General features: G+C 29.9%; 1 protein-coding gene across 3 annotated transcripts in view; it reads right to left on the bottom strand.

Annotated features, from left to right (window-relative positions):
• Positions 1-22,120, bottom strand: part of LOC129980537 (DNA excision repair protein ERCC-6-like) — a 120,904-nt gene that overhangs the window by 23,486 nt on the left and 75,298 nt on the right. For all 3 annotated transcript variants that reach the window (XM_056090878.1, XM_056090876.1, XM_056090877.1), the window contains 5 exons: positions 20,090-20,299; positions 15,537-15,651; positions 14,837-14,885; positions 8,997-9,183; positions 1,865-2,120 (listed from right to left, as the gene is read on the bottom strand). In XM_056090878.1, the coding sequence (XP_055946853.1) occupies positions 1,865-2,120; positions 8,997-9,183; positions 14,837-14,885; positions 15,537-15,651; positions 20,090-20,299 (817 nt within the window). The remainder of the gene's footprint in view (positions 1-1,864; positions 2,121-8,996; positions 9,184-14,836; positions 14,886-15,536; positions 15,652-20,089; positions 20,300-22,120) is intronic.

The following is a 22,120-nucleotide window of genomic DNA, read 5'->3' as shown; positions in this document are numbered from 1 at the left end:
CATGGGAGCACACACACGCACATAAGAGAAACACACTTTTCAGAAACTTTATTGCCTGAAACATTTCTTGTAAGAAGTGTGAGGTTTTTTTTACACACAAATTTTTTTAATATAACACAGCACTCAGTTTAAAGATCACTTCGGTTATGCAATTATGAACAGTAAATGCAGAATGAAGGATTTATTAGTTTTATCTCCAGATGCTATATCTTTGAAGATTTCTTGGCAGATGTGATGGTAATCCTATCTGCTATTTCCAGGAACAAAAGACTGATGACTGACAGTATTCCATATCAAGATGTTTTTTCTGTTGATAAATAACTCAAGGCAAAATAAAGTTTATAACTAGTTTTTCTCTTTTCTCTCCAAAATAAATAAATGTACATTTGGCCTGTTTTTCAAAGATCAAACTAAGAGTTATGTATTTTTCAGGAGCACTGAAAAACAGCAAAATAAAATTCCAGTAGTTTTTAAGGATTGTGGAACTCCTGTGCGCAATAGTTGCAACATACCTTTTCAGCGCATTTTCAATCAAAGTGTAGTTTTGTAGGTCATTTTTACAAATTAAGTTATTATTCACTCTTGCAAAGAAAACTGAATTATCTGCATACATAAGAAAAATTCTCAAGATTATAGTCAAACAGTATGGCCTCAATACAATCACCTGCAAACAAATCGAAGAAAATAATGCAAGTACATTTTTCAAATATCTATAATGTCGGATTTCACCATCTCTAATTAATGTTGAAATCTGGCAACTGCTTTTCTATCATAGGTTACTAGGAAAATTTTTTAATAGAAATTATAACTTATGAATATGAATAAGAGGATAAAGAACAGAAACTTAAACACCATAGATATGAAATAAAATAAAACCATAGGATTTACCAGACAGGACATTTAATTTTGAAAACTAAAATTAAATCATAAATTTTTATAATCGAATTCTGCACCTACGAATTAATAATATTTGGTCATTTGCATTCAAAATAGTCAAAGCAACAAATATAACAAGCAATAACTTTTATAATTGCGTTCAATTGTTCTTACAGATACATAAGAACCTGGAACATAACTATAACGTTTAGTTTTTACTCTGAAACTTATTGGCTGCAGATCAAAGCAACTTATTATTGAGGTTAACCAAAATATACACTACAGTTGTTTATCACCATTTTAAATAATTATCAAACTTGCAATAAATACAAAAATACTGTTTGGAGATTTGTATATAAAATAAATTAAGTTTTAAAATTAATATGTCCTGCTTTTTTACAATATAGTAACTATATCATTCATAATAATCTCAATTCATTAAAAATGCAAAATTTTTCTATATGTAAAAATATTTAATAAGGAATGAATTCAAGAAATTCTCTTGTAATATCATAATTGCCCACAAAATTTATTTTATGATAGAAATGGAAAACAAAATTATTTCAAAGTTACATGGTATCACTTGTATTTCTAATCACTAAAAAATATGCCAGCATTTAACAGAACATCATTTTTTTTATTATAATTTATTTGAGCCAACTAGAAAAAGAATTAAATAAAGTGAGAAAAACCTCCAATGAAAAGATTAATAGTTACATGAAGTGAAAAAACATTACAACTTTTTTTCTTCTATATTTTGTAATTTAAAATATCTGAAATTATTTAAAAGAAAAATGGAATGAAGTAAATGGTTTAAAAGGTGGAGAAAGTGAAATTAGTTAGTTTGAATAAAGAGTTAGGAATCTAACTTTAAGGGAATTTGCTCACAGAGAATTATTTAAAAACTGAATGCATATTTGTTTTTAAGAATTGGAATAATAACAAATTTCATTTTTTAAACTGGAAAGAAATGACAATTTTTTAGTACCTGCTTTTTAATATAATCATGCGAAACAGCTGTTTCTTCATTATCTTCAGCATTATCCTCGATTTCTTTTGAAAACATGAGATCATGGTCACTTATTCCAAAAATATTCAGAGAATGAAGGAAGGCAATGTGTGCATCTAATTGAATGTCTGTAAGACGTTGATAGGAATGCATTTGGGATAACTGGACTTGAGTTGCTGAATGATAAGGGTTCTCAAATGTAAAAAGTTCACGTAATTCTTGTTTTGAGAAATACCTTTAAATAAAAAAAATAAATCATATTTACACAAGACAGAAATTAAATTTTTTCCAAAAAATTATCAGCAAGGATAATGATGACAAAATAATTCTTAAATATTATTGCGAATTCATCATGCAATTCCAGAACTTACAATGGAGAACAAAGTCTCCGGTGTTAAAAAAAAGAAATTCTATTTTACAAGCAGTTAAATTAGCAAAAATAATTTCTGGATTATCCTGTACCATATTAATTTTAGTCAGATATTTCATTTGGGTAGGAAGTTGAATGTTATACATAATTGTTTTAAAAATTCAACATATAATGGAATACATGGTTGGATTATTTGCTATTGAATCCCAAAAGCATAATCTATCAATCAAAAGAATATGTAACATTTGTCAATCTAAAGAATATGTAACATTTCCTCCAATGTTCCATATTCTATATGAGAACCATACCAGTATTAATAAGCATATTTGGTTATGGGTTCCAAGAAATCTTTTCAAAAATTATATAAAAAAATTTAATTTATATAAAAAAATGTTTAGATTTAGATGTAATTTGTAATAACACTGATTGATAATTTTTTTCTTCTTTTAAGACAAATATATTTCAACATAATATATATAAGAATTTTTTTTTTTTTTTTTTATAAAAACATAAGTAAATGAATAATAAACTTCAAGCTAATAAATGAAACAAAATTCTTTCCACACAGGAAAATAACTTTTTAGAAAGATAACATAGTAAAAGAACATATGCAAAAATCAAAACAAATAGCATATCATCGACTGACTACTCCGACTCACCCGAAGGCACACGGAAAAACTTGAATGACAGACGTCTGTGACAGCAACTCTGATGGGAACTGTGGTCAAGTCTTAAGAGGCAATCACCGGCCATGGTACAACCCTTTAGTGTGTGTGTAAGCATTATTTTATATTAAGCAGAATGCATGTTTGAAGACAGTGAAAAGACTTTCGATTGTGTGACATCGTTTTATTTCATTTTGGAGAAGCAGGCATTTACAAGAAGGCGCAGACACACAACACAGAGAGGAATGAGGAAAAAGCTCTTGGACATTTTATCCCTGGTCTTATATAACCTGAGAAATTGATAGGGAAAATATTTCTTCATAGTGCTAATATATAATGAGATTTCGATAGGGATTTTCGCTAAGAAAAACACAGGGTTCTTTTAAAAAGAATGTGCTTACTGGACATTTGTCTTTCCCTTCTTGCGGAGCATGGGAATGTGAGGTTTTTAGAGCATTCAGCAATTTTACAAATCTACTCTTGAATTAATTAAGTAGAAAAAGTGGAATTGAATCACGAAATAAGAGAATATTTGAGAATGAACTTACTATGGGCTAAATTAAGATAAAATCTTGGAAATTAATTAAATTGAAATTAGAATTAAAATATCATTACATATTATATCCTCTTCAGTCCCGATTTTTTAAAACTGGTTTAAAAATTTGATTTCAAGATCTTTTACCTTTGTTACATCTCAATAGTTTGTGGGAAAAAATATTTGCTGATCAAACAATTTTAAGTCCCATAATTTTAAGGTACACATATGTGTACCTCAAGTTTTAAGCAAGTTAAAGCATCCTCGACGAAAAAAAAAAAATATTGGTTACTTAATAGCTATACTTTTCTTATTCTAAGGCCTTATAAATGGGGGAAAAATACAAAATTTATTATATTAATAATCTATTAAACTTTATTTTGAATGAAATTTCATTTAAAAAAAATATTACGTAAGTAGATATTGCAATTTGACCATTTGACTCTTTTCTTACAGTTACATCCTGGATACCTGCATTTTGATACATACTTATCGTCCATGTAATATTGCAGATGGCCTGACATATCTGGCCTTATTTCTTTTAAATTGGGAAGGGACAATTTTTCTTGCTCTTTTAGAGGTATTTTCACCAGAGGGTGGTAATGAATTCTCCAATGGTCTTGTAATTGCATTTCCATCATTTAATGACCCTTCTTCTATTAATTTGTTTTCATTAAAAGATAATTTTTTACTTATTCTTGGTTTCCTTTCTTGCTGATGAGGAGAATTCCCTTATATTACAACAAGGACTGAATTATATGCATTTGAAATTGCAATAGAGTCATGACATTTTCGGCTTCATTCCTGACAGCTCAGCTTGTCGCTTTGCCACCATTTTACAGTATATCAAGCAGTTGACAACTACTAAATCTACAAAATGCGTGAATGCTCGCGTCGGTCATTTTTTGTAATTACTGCATACCGGGAATATGCAAAATAATGGTCGATGCCTCCCATATTATATGCTTTTACAATAGCAGATTACTTTATATCAACTTTTCGTTTCAATTATTTTGTCTGTCTTCTGCCTATCACAATTAACTCATTACCTATACATGTGGATAATAGTCACAGATTTATTATCTTTCCACTTGACAAAGCACATTTGACTATCGTCTGTGACCCATTCATCCTATTTGCCAGGTTTCATTATTTTCGATACATGAGAGATTCTATTGCTTCCCCAAAAATCACTTTTTCGTAAAAGTTCAAAAACCTCCTTTTGAGTTAAAGCCACTTGATGCGAAAAAAATTATTGTTAGCTTATAAAATTCCGCATATTCCATACATGATGTCGGTTTGAAATATTAATTACTGACTACAAGATAGCTATAAAATTAAATTTCTTACTCAAGTTAAAAAATAAATATTTTTAAATTTATATTTTATTACATTATAGAACATAAGAATTATTTATTATAAAAAAGATATACAATATATTCAAGGACAAGAAATGACAATTTGAAAACAAGCGCTTAAAAGATAAACAGCGCAATGAAGCGCAAGCAGTTCAGGAAACGGGCGTGAAAACGCCCGAGGTACACATATGTGTACCTTAGTTAAATTTGTATTTTCACCGATTCTATTAGAGATAACAAGATATAATTTGGTAATGACTTTAACCAGACACTTAGTATTTTATAAAAAAAATATACAAGCGTTTATTTTAAAAACAAATATTAAAAAATGTACTTATATTTGCTGTGTTTTCTGTTCAACGCCATTTTCATTACGTCTCTAATTAATAGCGAAGGATATGAAAAAAATATCGAGCTGTAGTGCTATTTATTGATGCAAAATGGAAGCTACATTCATAGATGTTGAAATGCATGTATTGTTTCGTCAAAATTTAACTTTAAAGGATAAGAAAAATGAAAATAATTGCAGGTACACATATGTGTACCTCAGGACTGAAGAGAGAGAGAGAGAGAGATTTAAAAGTTTTGGTTCCAATTTAATTGGGTTTTTTTCCCATCTAAATTACTGTAACATGCTTTAACACAGGATTATAAAACAATAATAATAATAAAAGACAGTAAAAAGTAGCCCTAAAATATTTTCTTATAATATTTTGAATTGAATGCTTTTCATTTACTCTATAATTAGATTTTTGTTATCAATTTTGTTATCATTTTCCAGCAAATGAGACCAAAACTTCAAAAAAAATTTATATTTAACCCAATTTTGAAATTTTATTAATTTTTCGAAATACTTTTATTAATTTACCAAATACTTCTTTATTGCACCTCCATACTTAGCAGTAGATTAATGAAATTTTCATATTGTTACGGATTTTCACCGTCACCGGGTTAGCTTGATAGTAGATGTATGGTGAAGAAAACACACAATCAGCAGGTCTCGGCAGAAAACAACGACGTTTATTTACTCGAAGACACTAATACAAAGACGACGAGTACACAGAAGACAAATATTTACAGCCGAGACGAACACAGGACAGCACACAGTAGCACACCACAGCAGACAGTAGCCCACACGTAGTAATCGTCCACACAGAATCCCGCAGGAGAGGGGTTCATTGGAGCTTCGCTCTACGGTCTCTCCAATGGCTGAACTTCTCTCGCATTAGTTGCCGACTCACTACTTCTCACAACTGGTATTAGACACAATATACGACGCTGCCTCCACAGTAGACAAATTGATTTAGCACACAGCAATTCAGTACCCGCTCCACACAACACTGGTAATTCGCCGTTGCTTCTCCGTTCTCTGGAAGACGAGAGAGTGATGGCCTTTTATAGTTCCCGGAAGGCGGGGATAGAAGCTTCTAGACCAATCAGGCGTATCTTGGTTCCTAATGGACAGATCGACCAAATTCTCAAAGTTTCGAGCATTATCCATTTTGTCGCCAAGCTCTGGGATCCGGCAGCATTTAATACGGATGTCTGTAAATCAATCTTTCTTATGGTGATACTATTCGTGTTGGAGAGCAAAATTACACGTTTGTAACATTGCTCTCCACTCCAAGGACTGACGTCCCGGCAGTCCTTGGAGTGGAGAGCAAGTCCAAGTGGAGAGCAAGTACGAATCTAATCCAAACAGGCGGAGCAAGTCCACTCCAATCCAAGAGCTGGTGCAATAATCTCTGTAAACAATCTTTGATCAGGCGTTGGGCGACTTAAGCACTTTCGAAGATGACATCATCCACTAAATTCGCGACAGCTAAAGATCCGTCCGAACCTTATCATTGCCTTTGACATCATACCTCTTCGTCGTTCTATCCAGACTTGATTCGTTTCTTTATAATGCAATTCTAGCCAGGCTGGTCGGTTGGTCATTTCGAAATTCTTCCATCGAACCAACCGAATATCAGGATGGTCCAAGAGTGCCCTCCGGAGTCCACTTGAAAGCCAGAGACATCAAAACTTTCACGGGAATACGCCCATCTCTTCCCGGTCCATTCTCGACACCCGAGAATTGTCCGCCGCTCTCAACACAGGATCTTCTGAAGAGTTCATCAGCCTTTGCTGGAAGGGTTCTTTTGCGACGATGCAACTTGTCCGGATACACAGGAGATTCCTCGGCTCCTGTCTGCGTGACTCTCCTTGGAAAATCCACAGCAAGGCCGAATTTTTGGAGGAAATCGAGGCCGTGACTACAGGGATCAGCGATTCCAGCCACGTAGTCTTCATGTATCACTATGCACGGAGATATCATGAGGTTTGCAGAGGAATTGTCCCTTTAATCTCTGGTACGAATCTAATCCAAACAGGTTCGCATGAACTCCTGCATCCATAAGCATCGAGCACGGGTCGCCACTAACAGACCCGTTCAGAGTTCATCTTCCCCATCCCCAAGTGTTGTGTGCTCCTTCGATTCCACTTCAGAGGATTCATTCGGAGAAGAATGTTTCAGCTCTGCAATTATTTGACAGTCTCCCTGTTTGTACCTTTCCTTATTGAACTTCGGTTCATCCTCCGGATGGCTAAGTTCCTTTTCAGATACACTGATCTTCAGTCTTTTCTACTTTCCACTTGGCTCTCACTGCTTTCTTCAACTTCTTCGGTTTTATTACCTTTATCTTCTAAAATTTCTTTCTTTAATTCACTCTTCATTTCTTCTTGTCTGGCTTTCATTTCTTGTAAAAATTTCTCTTGTCCAGCTTCAATATCTTCCAGCATTTTCTCTTGTGCAGTTGGATTTTCTTCCGGCATTTTATTTAATTCGCCTAACAAAATGCTCAGATCCACTTTTCCAGACATTTCGCTCGGGATCTCGAAAGCATCATACACTGTTAAACACTACCCCACTTCTGACACCAAATTGTTATGGATTTTCACCGCCGTCGGGTTCGCTTGATAGTGGGTGTATGGTGAAGAGAACACACAATCAGCAGGCCCCAGTAGAAAAACAACGACGTTTATTTACACGAAGACACTAATACAAAGACAACGAGTACACAGAAGACAAATATTTACACCAGACAGACACAGGACAGCACACCACAGTAGACAGTAGCCCACAAGTAGTAATCGTCCACAGTACACGAAGCGGCCAAACAGAATCCAGCAGGAGAGAGGTTCATCGGAGCTTCGTCTCTCCAACGGCTGAACTTCTCGCTGTCTTTTCTCACTTCTGCCGACTCACCACTTCTCACAACTTGCTACACACAATATACGACGCTGCTTCCACAGTTGAAAACATGATTCGGCACACAGCAGTTCAGCAGTCGCTCCACACAACGCTGATAATTCGCCGTTGCTTCGCTATTCTTTGGAAGACTCGTTGCTATGCTTCAATTCGCAATGACGACCCACGACGACGCATGCAGCTTAAGAGTGCCGACCTTTTATAGTCCCTGGGCGTGACTAGAAGCTTCTAGACCAATCAGGCGTATCTCCGTTCCTAACGGACGGATCGACAAAATTCTCGAAGTTTCGAACATTATTCATTTTGTCGCCAAGCTCTAGGATCACTGGTTCGGGATCCAGCAGCATCCAAACGGATGCCTGTAAATCAGTCTTTCTTATGGTGACATTATTTGTGCTGGAGAGCAAAATTACACATTTGTAACAATATATATTTTTTCTGAATCTTAAAAAGCAATTTTTTTTAACTGCTTTTGAAATCCCAAATTGGAAGGTGGGTGTGGGCATTTTATTACAGTCATGAATTTCCGCACAGAATAAATAATTTTGAAAGTAGTTAAATGAGAGTGAGCAACTCTACTATAGTTTTCTCCTTTTCCTTTTTAAAGAATATCACGTTTCTAAACCTTTTCTCAAAATAAGTGGTAAAATAAAAGCAACCATTGATGACATATCTAGGAATCATAGGCTTTCATATAATTAATAGAATGGACTCAATAATTGATGCTAAGGGTCTGATTCTTTGGTTTTCCTAGTAATTTTCAATATATAAATTCAATATTATACAAAATGGTTCAGAGAAATATTTCAATTAATTATGGTATTGATAATTGATATGGTATTCAAAATTATTCTGGGTTATCAGATAAAATACAAACATTTGTCATTTAGAAAATTAAAACAAGTCTCCTTTGAATTCGATTTGAAATTTTACCTGTAAGGATCAGATGAACAAGTAGCTTGTTTTGTGATAGAATCTTTAAACACCTGACGGCGATAAATCTTTTCTTCTACTGTACCACATGTGATGAGTCGGTATACAATAACATTTTTTTGCTGACCAATTCTGTAAACACGATCAACAGCTTGAGCATCTGTTGCAGGGTTCCAACTAGGATCATCTAAAAAATAAATAAATACATAGGTTATAATATCATTGATTAATAATTAAATGGTCTTGACACTTTTCTAAAAGATGATTTCAAAAATTTCCTGTTCTAAAATAATGCATTACTCAGTCATCAGGTTATATAATTTATCCTATATATAATCCTATATTATATATATGTTATAAGTGCTCTTTTATTTAATTAAAGAAGCTTCGGAGCAAATAATAATGCCATATTAAAATTTCAAAATTAATTCCAAACTTTCATCATAATTAAATTTATATAATATTATCAAAATCAATATTTGGTTATTGTTACAGCAAACTGTTACTAGCAAAAAGCAAATAAAAGATTGGCATTTGATTATTTCATAAAAAAATGGAGAGAGAGAGAGATAATTGAAATTTTTTTTTCTTATGTTATATTATTTTTAAATTATGGAACATTTTACTAATATAGGGAATTTGATGTATAGGAAATTTTAATAAAAAGTTGCAAAATAAAAAAAGAAAACAGTAACAAAATATTCGCAATAATGTTCATTTCAAGTCATCCATATGAAGAATATAGCAAAACATCTATATTCATAATGCTTAGTTTTTAAAAAGTTTTAAGAAAATATTAGCAATAAAATTTAACTCAAAACTCATATTTTCATTTTTACAATACGTGATGCAATCGGTTTGGTTTTCAAAAAAAGAAAAGACAGAAAAAGAAATATTATATATATATAATAAATAATTCTTTCTTTTAAATAAAAGAGTGCCAGTAAAGCTTAAAATCATAACAGTAATGGAAGTTAGGCTTTAGACGTCCTTTCTCCATAATTAGTCAATTTTAATTTTGCTTTCTTCGTTAATAATTCAATGTCCTAAAGGGGGGGAAAAATGAAAATTTTTAGAGAAAATATTATATACGCAATAAATTAGATATGGTGCTTAATCTTTCTTTCCCATTAAAGTTTCAAATATTAATTTAACCAACTTTACTGCACCTAAATTGTTTTGACTAAACCAGCCTCAATTATGGCTTGATCAAAAACAATGAATTAACAAATTATAATACTATCACATTAAAACTGTGATACCATAAATAATATAAGAAAATGGGATGAAGGAGTACATTTTTTAAAAATAAGCATGTAGAATATAAAAGTAAGGGAAATAATAAACAGTTAATTGACAAAAAAATAGCCAGAAAAATTTAAATAAGAATCCATTATAAATTTGGTGCACAACAAGTTTTTCAGAACTGAAGGAACTTCTCAAATGCTATGATGCTACATAGTTAAAATTTAAATTCAAACTTTCTGCCATCTGGTGTATGTACAGAAATGTGGACAGCTTCTGTGAAATTGCCAGAGCTTAGATTGGCAAAAGTATTATTTTGTGTGCCTGGAAAGCATTCAGAGTACATGTAAAGCTGTAAGAAAGGTTGATGAAAGGCCAAGGAAAGATATGGCACAAGAGATGGCCGATATATTTCTATGTTGGTAAAAAGAGACAGAACCAGATAGCTGATAACATTTCTTAGCACTTGCACATGGTAACTGGATAAAAGATGGTAATCATAACTAAATGACTACATGAAAGTGTATCATTTTCTCATCATCTAGTTTGTTACATATTACGATGGTACACCATTGGCAGTATCTTTATTATTGTATTGACCACAAAGACTGGTTATTTTTTCTATGGTATCATACCCTTCTTACCGATACAAACAATTTGGGATGCCAGATGATACAGAAAAACAGGGGGACGCATTTTCATCCCACTAACATTAAGGAACGAGAGTGCTGCAATGTCCTGGTGGGAATGCATAATGATGAATAGAAGAACAGAACAAATTTTTGATAAAGGCCTCATCAACAGAGATCATTATTATGATGAAGCTATCCTCTTTATATGTGCATACATTCTGAGGTATCAGAATTACAGATTTAAGGTTTATGGGGAATAACAAATGACCACAAAGGGATTTTCCTATTCAGGAGCTTCTGAAAAATGATGAGACATATGCTGAATGGACTGTCCAATGCTCTTTCCTGATGTAATATATTTGTAGAGGTATCTGTGGCACAACAGTATTCTCCCAGAACAACCAACAACTTATACAGCTACTTATTAGGGTTTCCACTGAAAAAAAATTCCCTGTATTTTCTCTGTATGTATATACAATGCAGGAGGAAATGCACGAACAGCATTGATGTCTTAATTATAATGGAATAACAATACTGCATAATTTTAATAAGTAGAAAAAGAAAGGGTAAACACACACACACACACACACACACACACACACACACACACACACAACAATTTAACATTACACAAAATAGTAGCATATTAAAAGAATATTTATATTTACATGTAATTTTTTTTTCAATTATTGCATAAAATTTAGAAAGAAAAAATTCTCATATTGTTGGAGAGAATTGATCACTTCTCATACTCCTTAATTGGAACTCATACAAAATTTAGGACTCAGGTAAATAACACAAAATAATGTTTTTGCTATGCCATTTTTGCATTTACTATTTAATTATTACATAACAGAAAATTATAAAGCAAGCTTTTTTTTTTATTTATTTTGGCCAATTCATATATTTAAGCATCAATTTCTGCAGTTTCATTCAATTATCATTTTCATTTTTTTTCTTTTGAAACAATTTCATTTGTAATTCTGTAATGCACTTGTTGGACTTCCCCCCCCCCTCCCCCTGAACACTTTTCTGCATTTTCTAAATTTCTATAAATTTTCTAAACTAAACTTCATAATATATTCATTCGTATATGCAAATTAGCATACTGAAGCAAATCTTTATGAATCAGGTCATTAAAAACACCACTAAAAAGTGTATGACATTATACACAGTTTTTAGATCAATTAACACTCAGATTCCGAGAAAGCATATCCTTTTGATTCTAAATCTACTTTGCACAGCTTCACTACCATGTAACAACACAAGAATTATTTTTATGACTCATCTTAATTCAAGAATTTCTCTGGACATAAAAATATTAGAATAGAAACCATCTACATGAATTTTTTTCATTAAATAATTTGTAGTTTTTTTTTTCTTCAGAAAAATTTCTAATTGGATTTTGCAGAGATTTTTTTCAGACAGGAGAAATTTATGCCTTGCAATAAAGAAATGGATACAAATAGACGTTTGTTTTTTACATAATAATGCACAGTTTTTCAATAAATATAGATTTGCAGCTTTTAAAACAACAAAATTTTGGACACAAGTTCAAATGTTTTTTATAGTATTCTTCACAGATATAAAACACTCTACTAAAAATAGTCTGTTTTCAATTACAGTAACACCACTAGTAATAAGTTGTTATTACTATTCCAATATCAGTAATATTTTTTTTTTTTCAGTCTCAGGGTTTTAGCATTATTAATCTCAATCGAAAATAGGCAGGCTGATGTTTTTCTTCTTCGTTCATGCTTCATTTGACAATATTTTTCATTAACTATTTAAAAAACATGAAAAGATTTTCATGCAAGAAAGATATTATCGGTCTAGGATGTCTCAATTTTTTTCGGAAATGGCTGAGAAATCTTAGCAACATAAAGGAAGCTAATTTTTCCCAGAATCAATTTATCCTGACAAGCATTTATCATATTATTGTTCATGGGAGATTCAGCCATCATTTTTAAAAAATTGAAATCTATATAGTTCTTTATGCCATCGAAAACTTTTACAGCACGTTCGCAGACATTAACATTTTTGAACAACAGATATAAAAAACTTCAATGAAAATTCAGAAGAACATGCAACTTCCAGGAAATCAGCAAGTTCAGTTGGATTATTTTTAAATATACTATACATTATTAAAATCCACTTTTCATTGAGTAGATATCCATTCTGAAATGCTCCCAGGATTATGTGTAGTCCAAAAGTAGCTAGATCCAATGAAAGTTCTTCTCTGACATGTTTTAAAAGTTTCCAATTTACATTTGGTTCATTCATAGAAATTTGTAAAAGTAACTGTATGTAAAAAAATTTCAAAAATTTCTTTAAAATTTTCAAAATTTTGAGCAGTGAAATGTCTTAAAAATACTAAATTCCAATATCTTGTGGAGACTATTAGTTGATTGACATTTAGTATCTTACAATAAGATCCATTCGCATTTTTGTGGAATACATTTAAAGATTCTCCAAAGCATAGTAATTTTTTTTTCTATTGCTTTAAGATTTCTTAAGAGATTGTTTCAAAAATGGAGCTAATTCATAAGAAATAATATACAACATTTTTGTAAGACCAAACGTACATTTTCGGTTAATCCACAAACAGTAAACGTATGTGATACAAGTAATGCTCATAAAATTTCAGTTTTAACTGGTTCTTCTTGAAACAAAAAGTTAGAAACCTGCTTAGTTTTGAACATAAAATTTGTCATTTTAAGACTTAATGACACCTTTTCCTGTATGCCTTTTAGTCCGATATCAATGATGACTTTTTGAACTGGCATGCAGTTTTGTATGTTTTCCTGTTTCCATGATTATAAATAAGTTCCTGTTTTTCCATACTACTTAAGCTTATTATCCTTTTACAAAACAATGAAGAGCAAATGGATTTTGCTGAAATTCTCTAACCCATTCAGTAAACGTCAGGATTGACATTTACACCAATTTTAAATCCGGATCCTTGTTAAATTTGGATTTTGAGCAGCTCATTGCTTAAAAAAAAAATTTCATATCTACTTTGAATAATCTCACCATCCATTAATAAAGAAACCATTAAAAAAACTCACATGTGAATGACTATGACTAAATACATGTGAGTAAGCAATGCTTCTGCAGATTGAATGTTACTATTCCCACCAGGGAAATTTATTCTCTCATGCAGTTACAGCAGTCTTGTGCATCTCATGAGCTGCACTCCGGGAATTTCATAGAAAAAAAACCCTCTCTCAAAAAAAATTTGACTGATCTATACAGGAAAAAGAGAGATAGTAAAGAAGGGATGAATTTCCACGATTGTACAGTCATGAATAGTGCTATTTCGTTTTTCGAGCTAGAACTATAATTCTTTATTCTTGCAATGTTTAGAGATATTTTTATATAGAAGAAGGGAAAACTAAGAAAAAATTTTCAAATTGTACTTTCCTGGTTTTTAAGGAAATTTTCAAATTTCCCTGCTTACAGTGCTCGTTCTCCCAGCACTGTGGCAACCTTACCTATTGAGGAATGGGCTTCTTGCCTCAAAAAAATTATTAGATAATATTATTTTAAGCATGAACAGATGTTTGCATGCAACCATTGTGGTTAGGGAAATTCATATTTCTTACAGAAGACTATCTGTTTGTTGTTCTCCTTCTCATCTAGGCATTGTTTTTCACTACATCTATTCTGGCAATAAAACTTTTTCCTGATCCCTTCCCATAAGCATAGTATTCATTCCCCCTCCCTTCTAAACTTTTATCAGTCATTGATCTAATACATCTTACATTGGGGCTCTAGAGTATGAATTTCATGTCTTTATATTAGTAAAATTACAGCAAATGAAGAAAAATTGCTTAAATTTTGCTCACTATAGTATATTATTAACTACAGTTCTCATTGATACCACTAAGTAACTAAACATCACTGATAATTAACATATGACATACAAAAAACCAATTATATAATAAAAAGATTAACACTTACAAATAATAACTCTGTCAGCTGCAGTCAGAGTAATGCCCACTCCACCAACCTAAATAAATATAAAGATACAAGGTCAATAAAATGTTACACAGAAATAAGAAATGACCAGCATTTATTATAACAAAGAATTGGGAAACAAAAAGAAAAGAAAAAAAGAAGCTAGACACAGCTTTGGTAAAATTGAACTTTTAATGAAAAATTCTTGTGATCATACACTTGGAGTAAAACTGAAACTAAGCCCTCCAGAATAAATAAAATATTCAAACTAGATTTTTAAAACATATTTGAATATAAAACATGTTTTTAAACACAATCCATGCATTTGAACATATTTAGGAATTTATAAACATTTTGCAAATTTATAAAAGATGAATTTTATGAATTTAATCAAAATAAAAGGTTTTATATTAGTAATCAAAATAAAAGGTTTTATCTAGAATAGAGATATACCAATTACCCTTGAATGAAGTCCAATTTTTTAAAATGTGGAGTGAAAACAATTCAATGTTAGTTTCTGAAGTGATAAGACAACTCCTAAATTATTTACAATCTTAAGTGAGAATATGCACATGAATTTATTTTTTAAAGAAAGGACTAGTTTATCAGATGATTAGAAAGAATTTAGTTATCAAATTTAACACACTATAAAACCCAATTATAAACTATAAAAAATGTCACATTCAATAAAATATTTAATTACCTGTGTGGTCAATAGAAACACCACATATGAAGAATCATTTTGAAATAATTGAATTCTTCGTTCACGCTCTTCTATTTTTGAGATGGTTCCGTCAATTCTCAGAACTTTCCACTTCCTTATATTAGAAACGAATCAAATCTTTAGCATATCAAATAAAATGCATTAAAGTAAACAATTCTGATAAAAACTAATTTTTTTGCATTAAAAAAGAAAAACTTTTTTAAAAATAAAAATCTGGAGATCAAAACATTTGTAAAAGAATGAGGATCAGATTTAAATACTTTAAGTTAATTGAAACCATAATCAAGTTTTGTTTTTAATTTTTATATAATGAATGTTTGGATTTCTTAAAAATTTTATTTCTTCTGATATTCACTGTGACTTGATTGTCTTCACTAGTTTTTTCTGTACCTCACACTTTTACAATTTTTATTTCCAAATTTCGGATTAACAAAAAAAACATTTTTCTCTTTTAACACATTAATAAAAGTGTTTGCATTTATTATTTTCTAGTTATTATTTTTTATTTTTTTACAACATTCACTTTAGCTTTAAAGAAGAGTAAAATTTTAAGCCTTATCTTTGAATCAAACGTGAAACAATCACTGCAATGCTGTACATAAATTATGATACTAAATCTGCCAGCTTTCTTAAAGTTTAGATCCCTAGTCTAAGTAGTCATATTAAATATTCTAATATGTATAAATCTATATATTTAATATCCACCTAGAATAACAAACATTTTAATTCCTATACTACAAATAATTTTTTAATTCCTATTTTTACATAATTCACTTTAAATAATCTTTTTATGAAAAATACAGAATTCAAAACAAAACCAATAAAGTATTAGATTTTAATAAGAATGATTGAAACAAACTGCAATCAGATTTATAACATATTTTAATTTTCACATATTTAAGAATTTCCAACAATGATTGTATAGTTTCCTAAATTCTTAATAATATTTTATTTATTTTCAGTTTAAAAAAAATCCTCTGATTACACTAACAAATAGTGTTTAATATCCTTTTATAATTTTCTAATTCTTTAGTATATTTCATAATTCATAATAACAAATAACATCGATTTTAAAAATTAATATCTTTCCAATGAATTTCTAGATGGTATTATTTGTCTGAAATTAATTTTTAGTATAATGAATGTTGAACTGATAATTAAGAGCTTTAAAATTATAAAAATAATCTTTTACCAACAGGAACTAATGATGCACATAATTTCAGAATCCCAGCATATGAGAAAGTGAGTGGAAATTTGATTATAAAATTAGATGCTTACAAAGCATGAGAAATGAAATAAAACTGTTTAAACATCAACTATTGCACAGCTCATTTCAATAAGGAAGTAAAAAAAAGTAAATAATCCACTTTTAATTTTTTTTATCGATCTTTATAACATTATACGTAGTGTAATTGAAATAGGAAATGTTACAAAGTAAAACATTATTACAACTATAATAATGAGAAAATAATTAGAATTTAAATGAAATACTTGTTTAAAAATAATTTATTTGTTTATTTTACTCTTAACTGCCAAATTTTTCATTCGTCTTCATAAATAACAAATAAGCAACAATCAAATTATATGAGAAATGGTATAAGTTTAAAGTAAGAGTATGTATATGTGTCACATTAACGAAGGACATACTTTTAACTTAGGATAATATTTCACAAACATGGTAATTTGTTGATACAACATTGTGAAAGCAATCAAAGTTTTTAAGGAAAAATACGAATTCAAAAATATGAAGTATATGTGTTACAGTGGAAACTCAAAATCGCTAGGGAGAACCCATTTTATACGTGTTTTTACTGCTTTATTAGACAAAATTATTGTATTAAATTAAACTTACTAATACAGTGTTTAAGGAAAGAACCTATCTTTAAAGGAAAAAATGCTCTATTTGAATGTTTAATATAGTACTGTTATTATAAATTATTTATTTTGACATTGCAAACTGCAGTGACACTTAGAATTACAAAGAGAACCTTTTTTAATACAGAAACATCTCTTTGAAGAACAGTCTTTTTTACAAGAACAGCGATAACAAGCGATTTTTACAAGAGCAACGAACAAGAATAAGTTATTCTCCAATTTCTACAGTTCCTTTTCTTGCTGCTGTTCTCAGCGAAATGTCCCTATTATGTGGTCGTGAGTAAAGAAAATTTGCGGTGATAAATCAAATTGAGATCTGGAAATCAGTGATTAGCTATAGTCTATTGTATAAATACTTAAAAAGTTAATGTAAGTAAAAATCATATATTTATTGGATAAATAATGAACTAATTAAGTTTAAATATCATTTCTTACTATGAATACAGTTTGTTCAGAACTATCTTTCGTGCCAATTTTGTACAGGCCATCTTAATTTTTTTATAAGCACTATACCAATGAGATTTCGCAAATCAGCTTTTACTCTATTAACATCAGGAATGGGTACAACAACATTACCTCCAATATCAAACTCAGGATGTGTTGTATCAGAGATCTTTTTCATTCATTTGGCTTGTTTTATTAAAGTTTCTTTGACTTCCTCTCTAATTAGAAAAATGTCAGTCGACTTACTAGCAAGCATATGCTCCCCTGATTATGGTTATTCAGTTTCTCGCTCTTCTGCATTCATATCCTCGAAAATCCACATCCACATCTTCGATATATTTATGATATCTGATGGCAAGGTTGTAGTTGTCATTCCAACTCTTGGTTCAATCCCAAACACAGATTTGTATGGCGATTGTTTTATTCTTGAACTTAGAGTTTTGTTATTCATTAATTGGACAAAACGAAGATCATTGGACCATATTATAGTTTGATTATCCTCCATCTATGAAGCCAACATATTTTGTACATCATGGTTGGCCCTCTCGACTGAGCCCTGTGGCTGGCTAAGCCAAGGTTTATGGCCACATGTACAAATTCGATAGTATCAAAAATTTCTTCAATTGTAAATATTTTATGGGCTCATTTGAAGAAACCAACTTTTTACTCCACTGATTTCAAAAATGTCAAACCTTTTCAATCTACGGTACTGAAAAGGTCATACTAAAGGCAGATTTTGCTTGTTCAACCTTAGATGAGAGAGTGCTGTATTCATCATATGTATTAGCTTTAAACTTATTCTGTTTTTGTTTTTTTTTAAATGTAAAAAACTGTAATTGCCCAAAAAATTCCTTTTTACAATTTTTGGTGCAAAAAGTCTTAACATTTTCTTTACTCATTGTAAATAATCAATAGTACAAACACGTTCTAGCATGAATAAAACTAGACAACTGCACTTGCTTTGAAAATTTCACGAGCAAGAAATCTAGATTCATATGGTTTTAATTGGACAACTCTTGAAATAACTAGAGAAAACAGGTTCTCTTTAGCATTGTCAGTTAGAAAGCATTTTCCCTAGTTAATTTGGGTTCTCCCAAGCCCTGTCAGTTAAAACTCGTTTTCCCTATTTAACTCTCGTTTTGACTAATTTGGGTTTCCAGTGTAATATTGAATAGATTTCAAACACTTTTCAATCAAAATAAAGAGTTGAGATTACCTGTTGTAAATTATAATTAATGAATAGATAAGTTTAAAAAATATATTCAACTAATATAAAACTTTTGAATAAATATTTTAAAACTCTGCTAAGAGTATTAAACTATATATATACCTTTTATTTTAAATCAGAACAAAATCTTAGATTTTACTTCTATGACCAATACACTCTATTGTTTTTTTATTCTGTTTATATAAGATTAATCAATACTTATGACCAAATTTATAAATAATTTTTTAATTAACATATGCCATTAACTAATTGGAATTTGAAATCAAATTGTCATCATTTTGAATTTCTTTGGTTTTTGCAATGGTTTATCTTCAAGATTCTCGATTATTTTAAGTTTTTAAATATATATCTTTATACATTTTTATAAAGCTACTTTTTAAACTATTTGCCAATATTTTCTTAAAAATTAAAACAATTTTTGTTCAATTAAAGTTAGCACTAAATTTATCACAATATTTTTAATATAATTTAAAAGATATTTACTGAAATCTATATTTTAAATTAAATTGGGCATTGATAAGTTGAAAAGTTCATCATTATATTCAATTCAATTTTAACTGACTATCTGTAATTGCCAATTTAATTACCTGAAGTTACTTATTATATTAATAAAAAAATTTGCTTCAAGTTTTAAGGCTAGAAACTTATTCATCATTAAATGATTTCCAGTTATTAGTTTAGCCATAGAAAAAATTGAAAATTTATGCAATTAGGAGGCAATTTATCACTTAAAGATTTTGAATTCAGTTCTGAAAAAAATGTTTAGTTTGTTGTATACAATTGAATTAGCTATGCAACAAATTACTTATGATATAAATGATTATTTCGTAAAAATGTAGGCTTAATTTTTTTTCCCTGTAATATTTTTTGAAAACCACTATGCTTCAAAATATATATCAAAATTTGTTCTAAAAATAACTCAAGTGCATTCAGTTAAGAATTTAAATACAATAATTTTCTGTGGAATTAAAATGAAATTTTTAACCTGTTAATTAATATCCTATGAATCATATCCAGTATTTTTCGAGATAAAGAAAATACCAGCGTCCTGTGCCCTTCATTTTTCAAATTTTCTAGGAGTTTAATGAGGAAATTCATTTTTCCTGATTCAGACATCAGAGTCTCATCTGTCACATTCTGTATAGATGAGGAATAGGATGATTCATCATTAAGCTTTTGTTCAAGATCCTCTTCACTGAAAAAAAAAGATCTATGTTAATCTGATTATTTTAGATAAAAAGTGTTGCAAATTTTTCTTTATAAATACATTACAATAAAACTAGATATTTCATTACACCAAAAACATATAACGTGCTTGATTACATGAATAATCATGGAACGGGAAGTAATTATCAAATACTGAAAAAGATCCAGTATTCATCTGCAAACAGTCTAAAGCAATGCTTTTTACCAGCTAATTAAATACTCACTAATTAAAAGAAAATTGAAAAATGCACCTTAAAGTATTTTAGTTTACGATTTCAAATGTAGTTGCTCTTGCAATCTCATATGTGTTCAGAAAGTATTTTCAATTTAAAAGAAAATTAGTCAGCAAAAATAATTAATTAAATTATCTCGAAATAAAATGCTATCATTAAATCAGTTTTCACTCAAATACAGAAAAAAATTCCCTGTGTTTTCTCTGTATATATATAATATAAGAGGAAACGCATGAACAGCAATTATCTGCTAGTTACAATGGAATAACAATACTCCATAGTTTTAATAAATGGAAAAAGCAAGCAATAATTTAACATTACTCAAAATAATAGTATATAAAATGAATGTTTATATTCACATACAGAAAAAAAAATTCCCTTTATTTATTGCCTTGAATTTAAGCAAATTAACACATTAGAAGGGGGGGGGGCATACTGATCACCTTTCATGCCCTTTAATAGAAAGTTGCACAAAAATTAAGGCCTCGGGTAAATAAAACAAAAATTAACATTTTTGCTATCGTGATGCAAACTATTCAATGACAACAAAAAACAAAGGAAAATTGACATTTTTATTTATTTTCCCAATTCAGATATTTGAGTTTCAACTCCTGCAAATTTTCAGTTATCAGTTTTATTTTGTTTTCTTTAAAAACTTTTTATTTGCAATGCTGCTTTGCATTCGTTGGACTTTTCTTTTGCTTTTTTCTACTTTTCTAAAACTTCATATAATATCTTGTATGCTAAATTAGCTTTAGTATGCTAATTTAGCATTCTAAAGCAAATCGTTTGAAACGGAGCATTTCAAATATCTCCATAAAAGTTTATGACATCATACACAGTTTTTAGACCAATTAAAGAATCTTTTTTTTTAGATTTTCAAACCGCATATTCTTGTTGATACTAAATCCACATTCCATAACCGCACTGCCATATGACAGCACAAGAATAACTTTTACAATTTTCCAAAAATCAAGAAATTATTTGCACTTCAAAATATCAGAATAGAAATCATCTAAATGAATTTTTTCATTAAATAAAGCCTTTCTTTATATTCATATTTAGGTTTTTCAGCAAAATTTCAAATTAGATCTTTGCGTGTTCTGATCATGCCGGAGAAATTTGAGTTTTCGATTAAGAAGTTGAAACAAACCAACCATTCGTTTTTCATATAATAATGCACTGTTCTTCAATAAATGAAGATTTAAATATAGGATTGCATTCAAATCTGTAAAAAAATCCAGCGTTTTCCCTGCGTTTATATTCAAGAAATAAGGAAATACGTAAATAGCACTCATGTGCTAGTTATAATGCAATACGATTTTAAAAAGTAGAAAAGGAAGGAAGGCAAAAATGTAACATTATTTGAAATAATAACATATTAAAAGAAAGTTTATATTTACATACAAAAAATGACAATTTCTTTTTATTTATTAATTAGAATTTAATAAGACAAAATTTATATATTAAGAGGAAGGGATATATATTACCTCTCATGCTCTTTAATTGTAAGTCACACAAAATTATAAACTCGGGTGAAATAAAATCCAAAACATTTTTGTTATGATACAAATCAT

The sequence above is a fragment of the Argiope bruennichi genome, chromosome 8 (assembly GCF_947563725.1).
Source record: "Argiope bruennichi chromosome 8, qqArgBrue1.1, whole genome shotgun sequence".
In the NCBI taxonomy this organism is placed as follows: Eukaryota; Metazoa; Arthropoda; class Arachnida; order Araneae; family Araneidae; genus Argiope; species Argiope bruennichi.
Note: the sequence above shows the minus strand (reverse complement) of the source record. Positions and strands in the feature narration are given on the sequence as shown.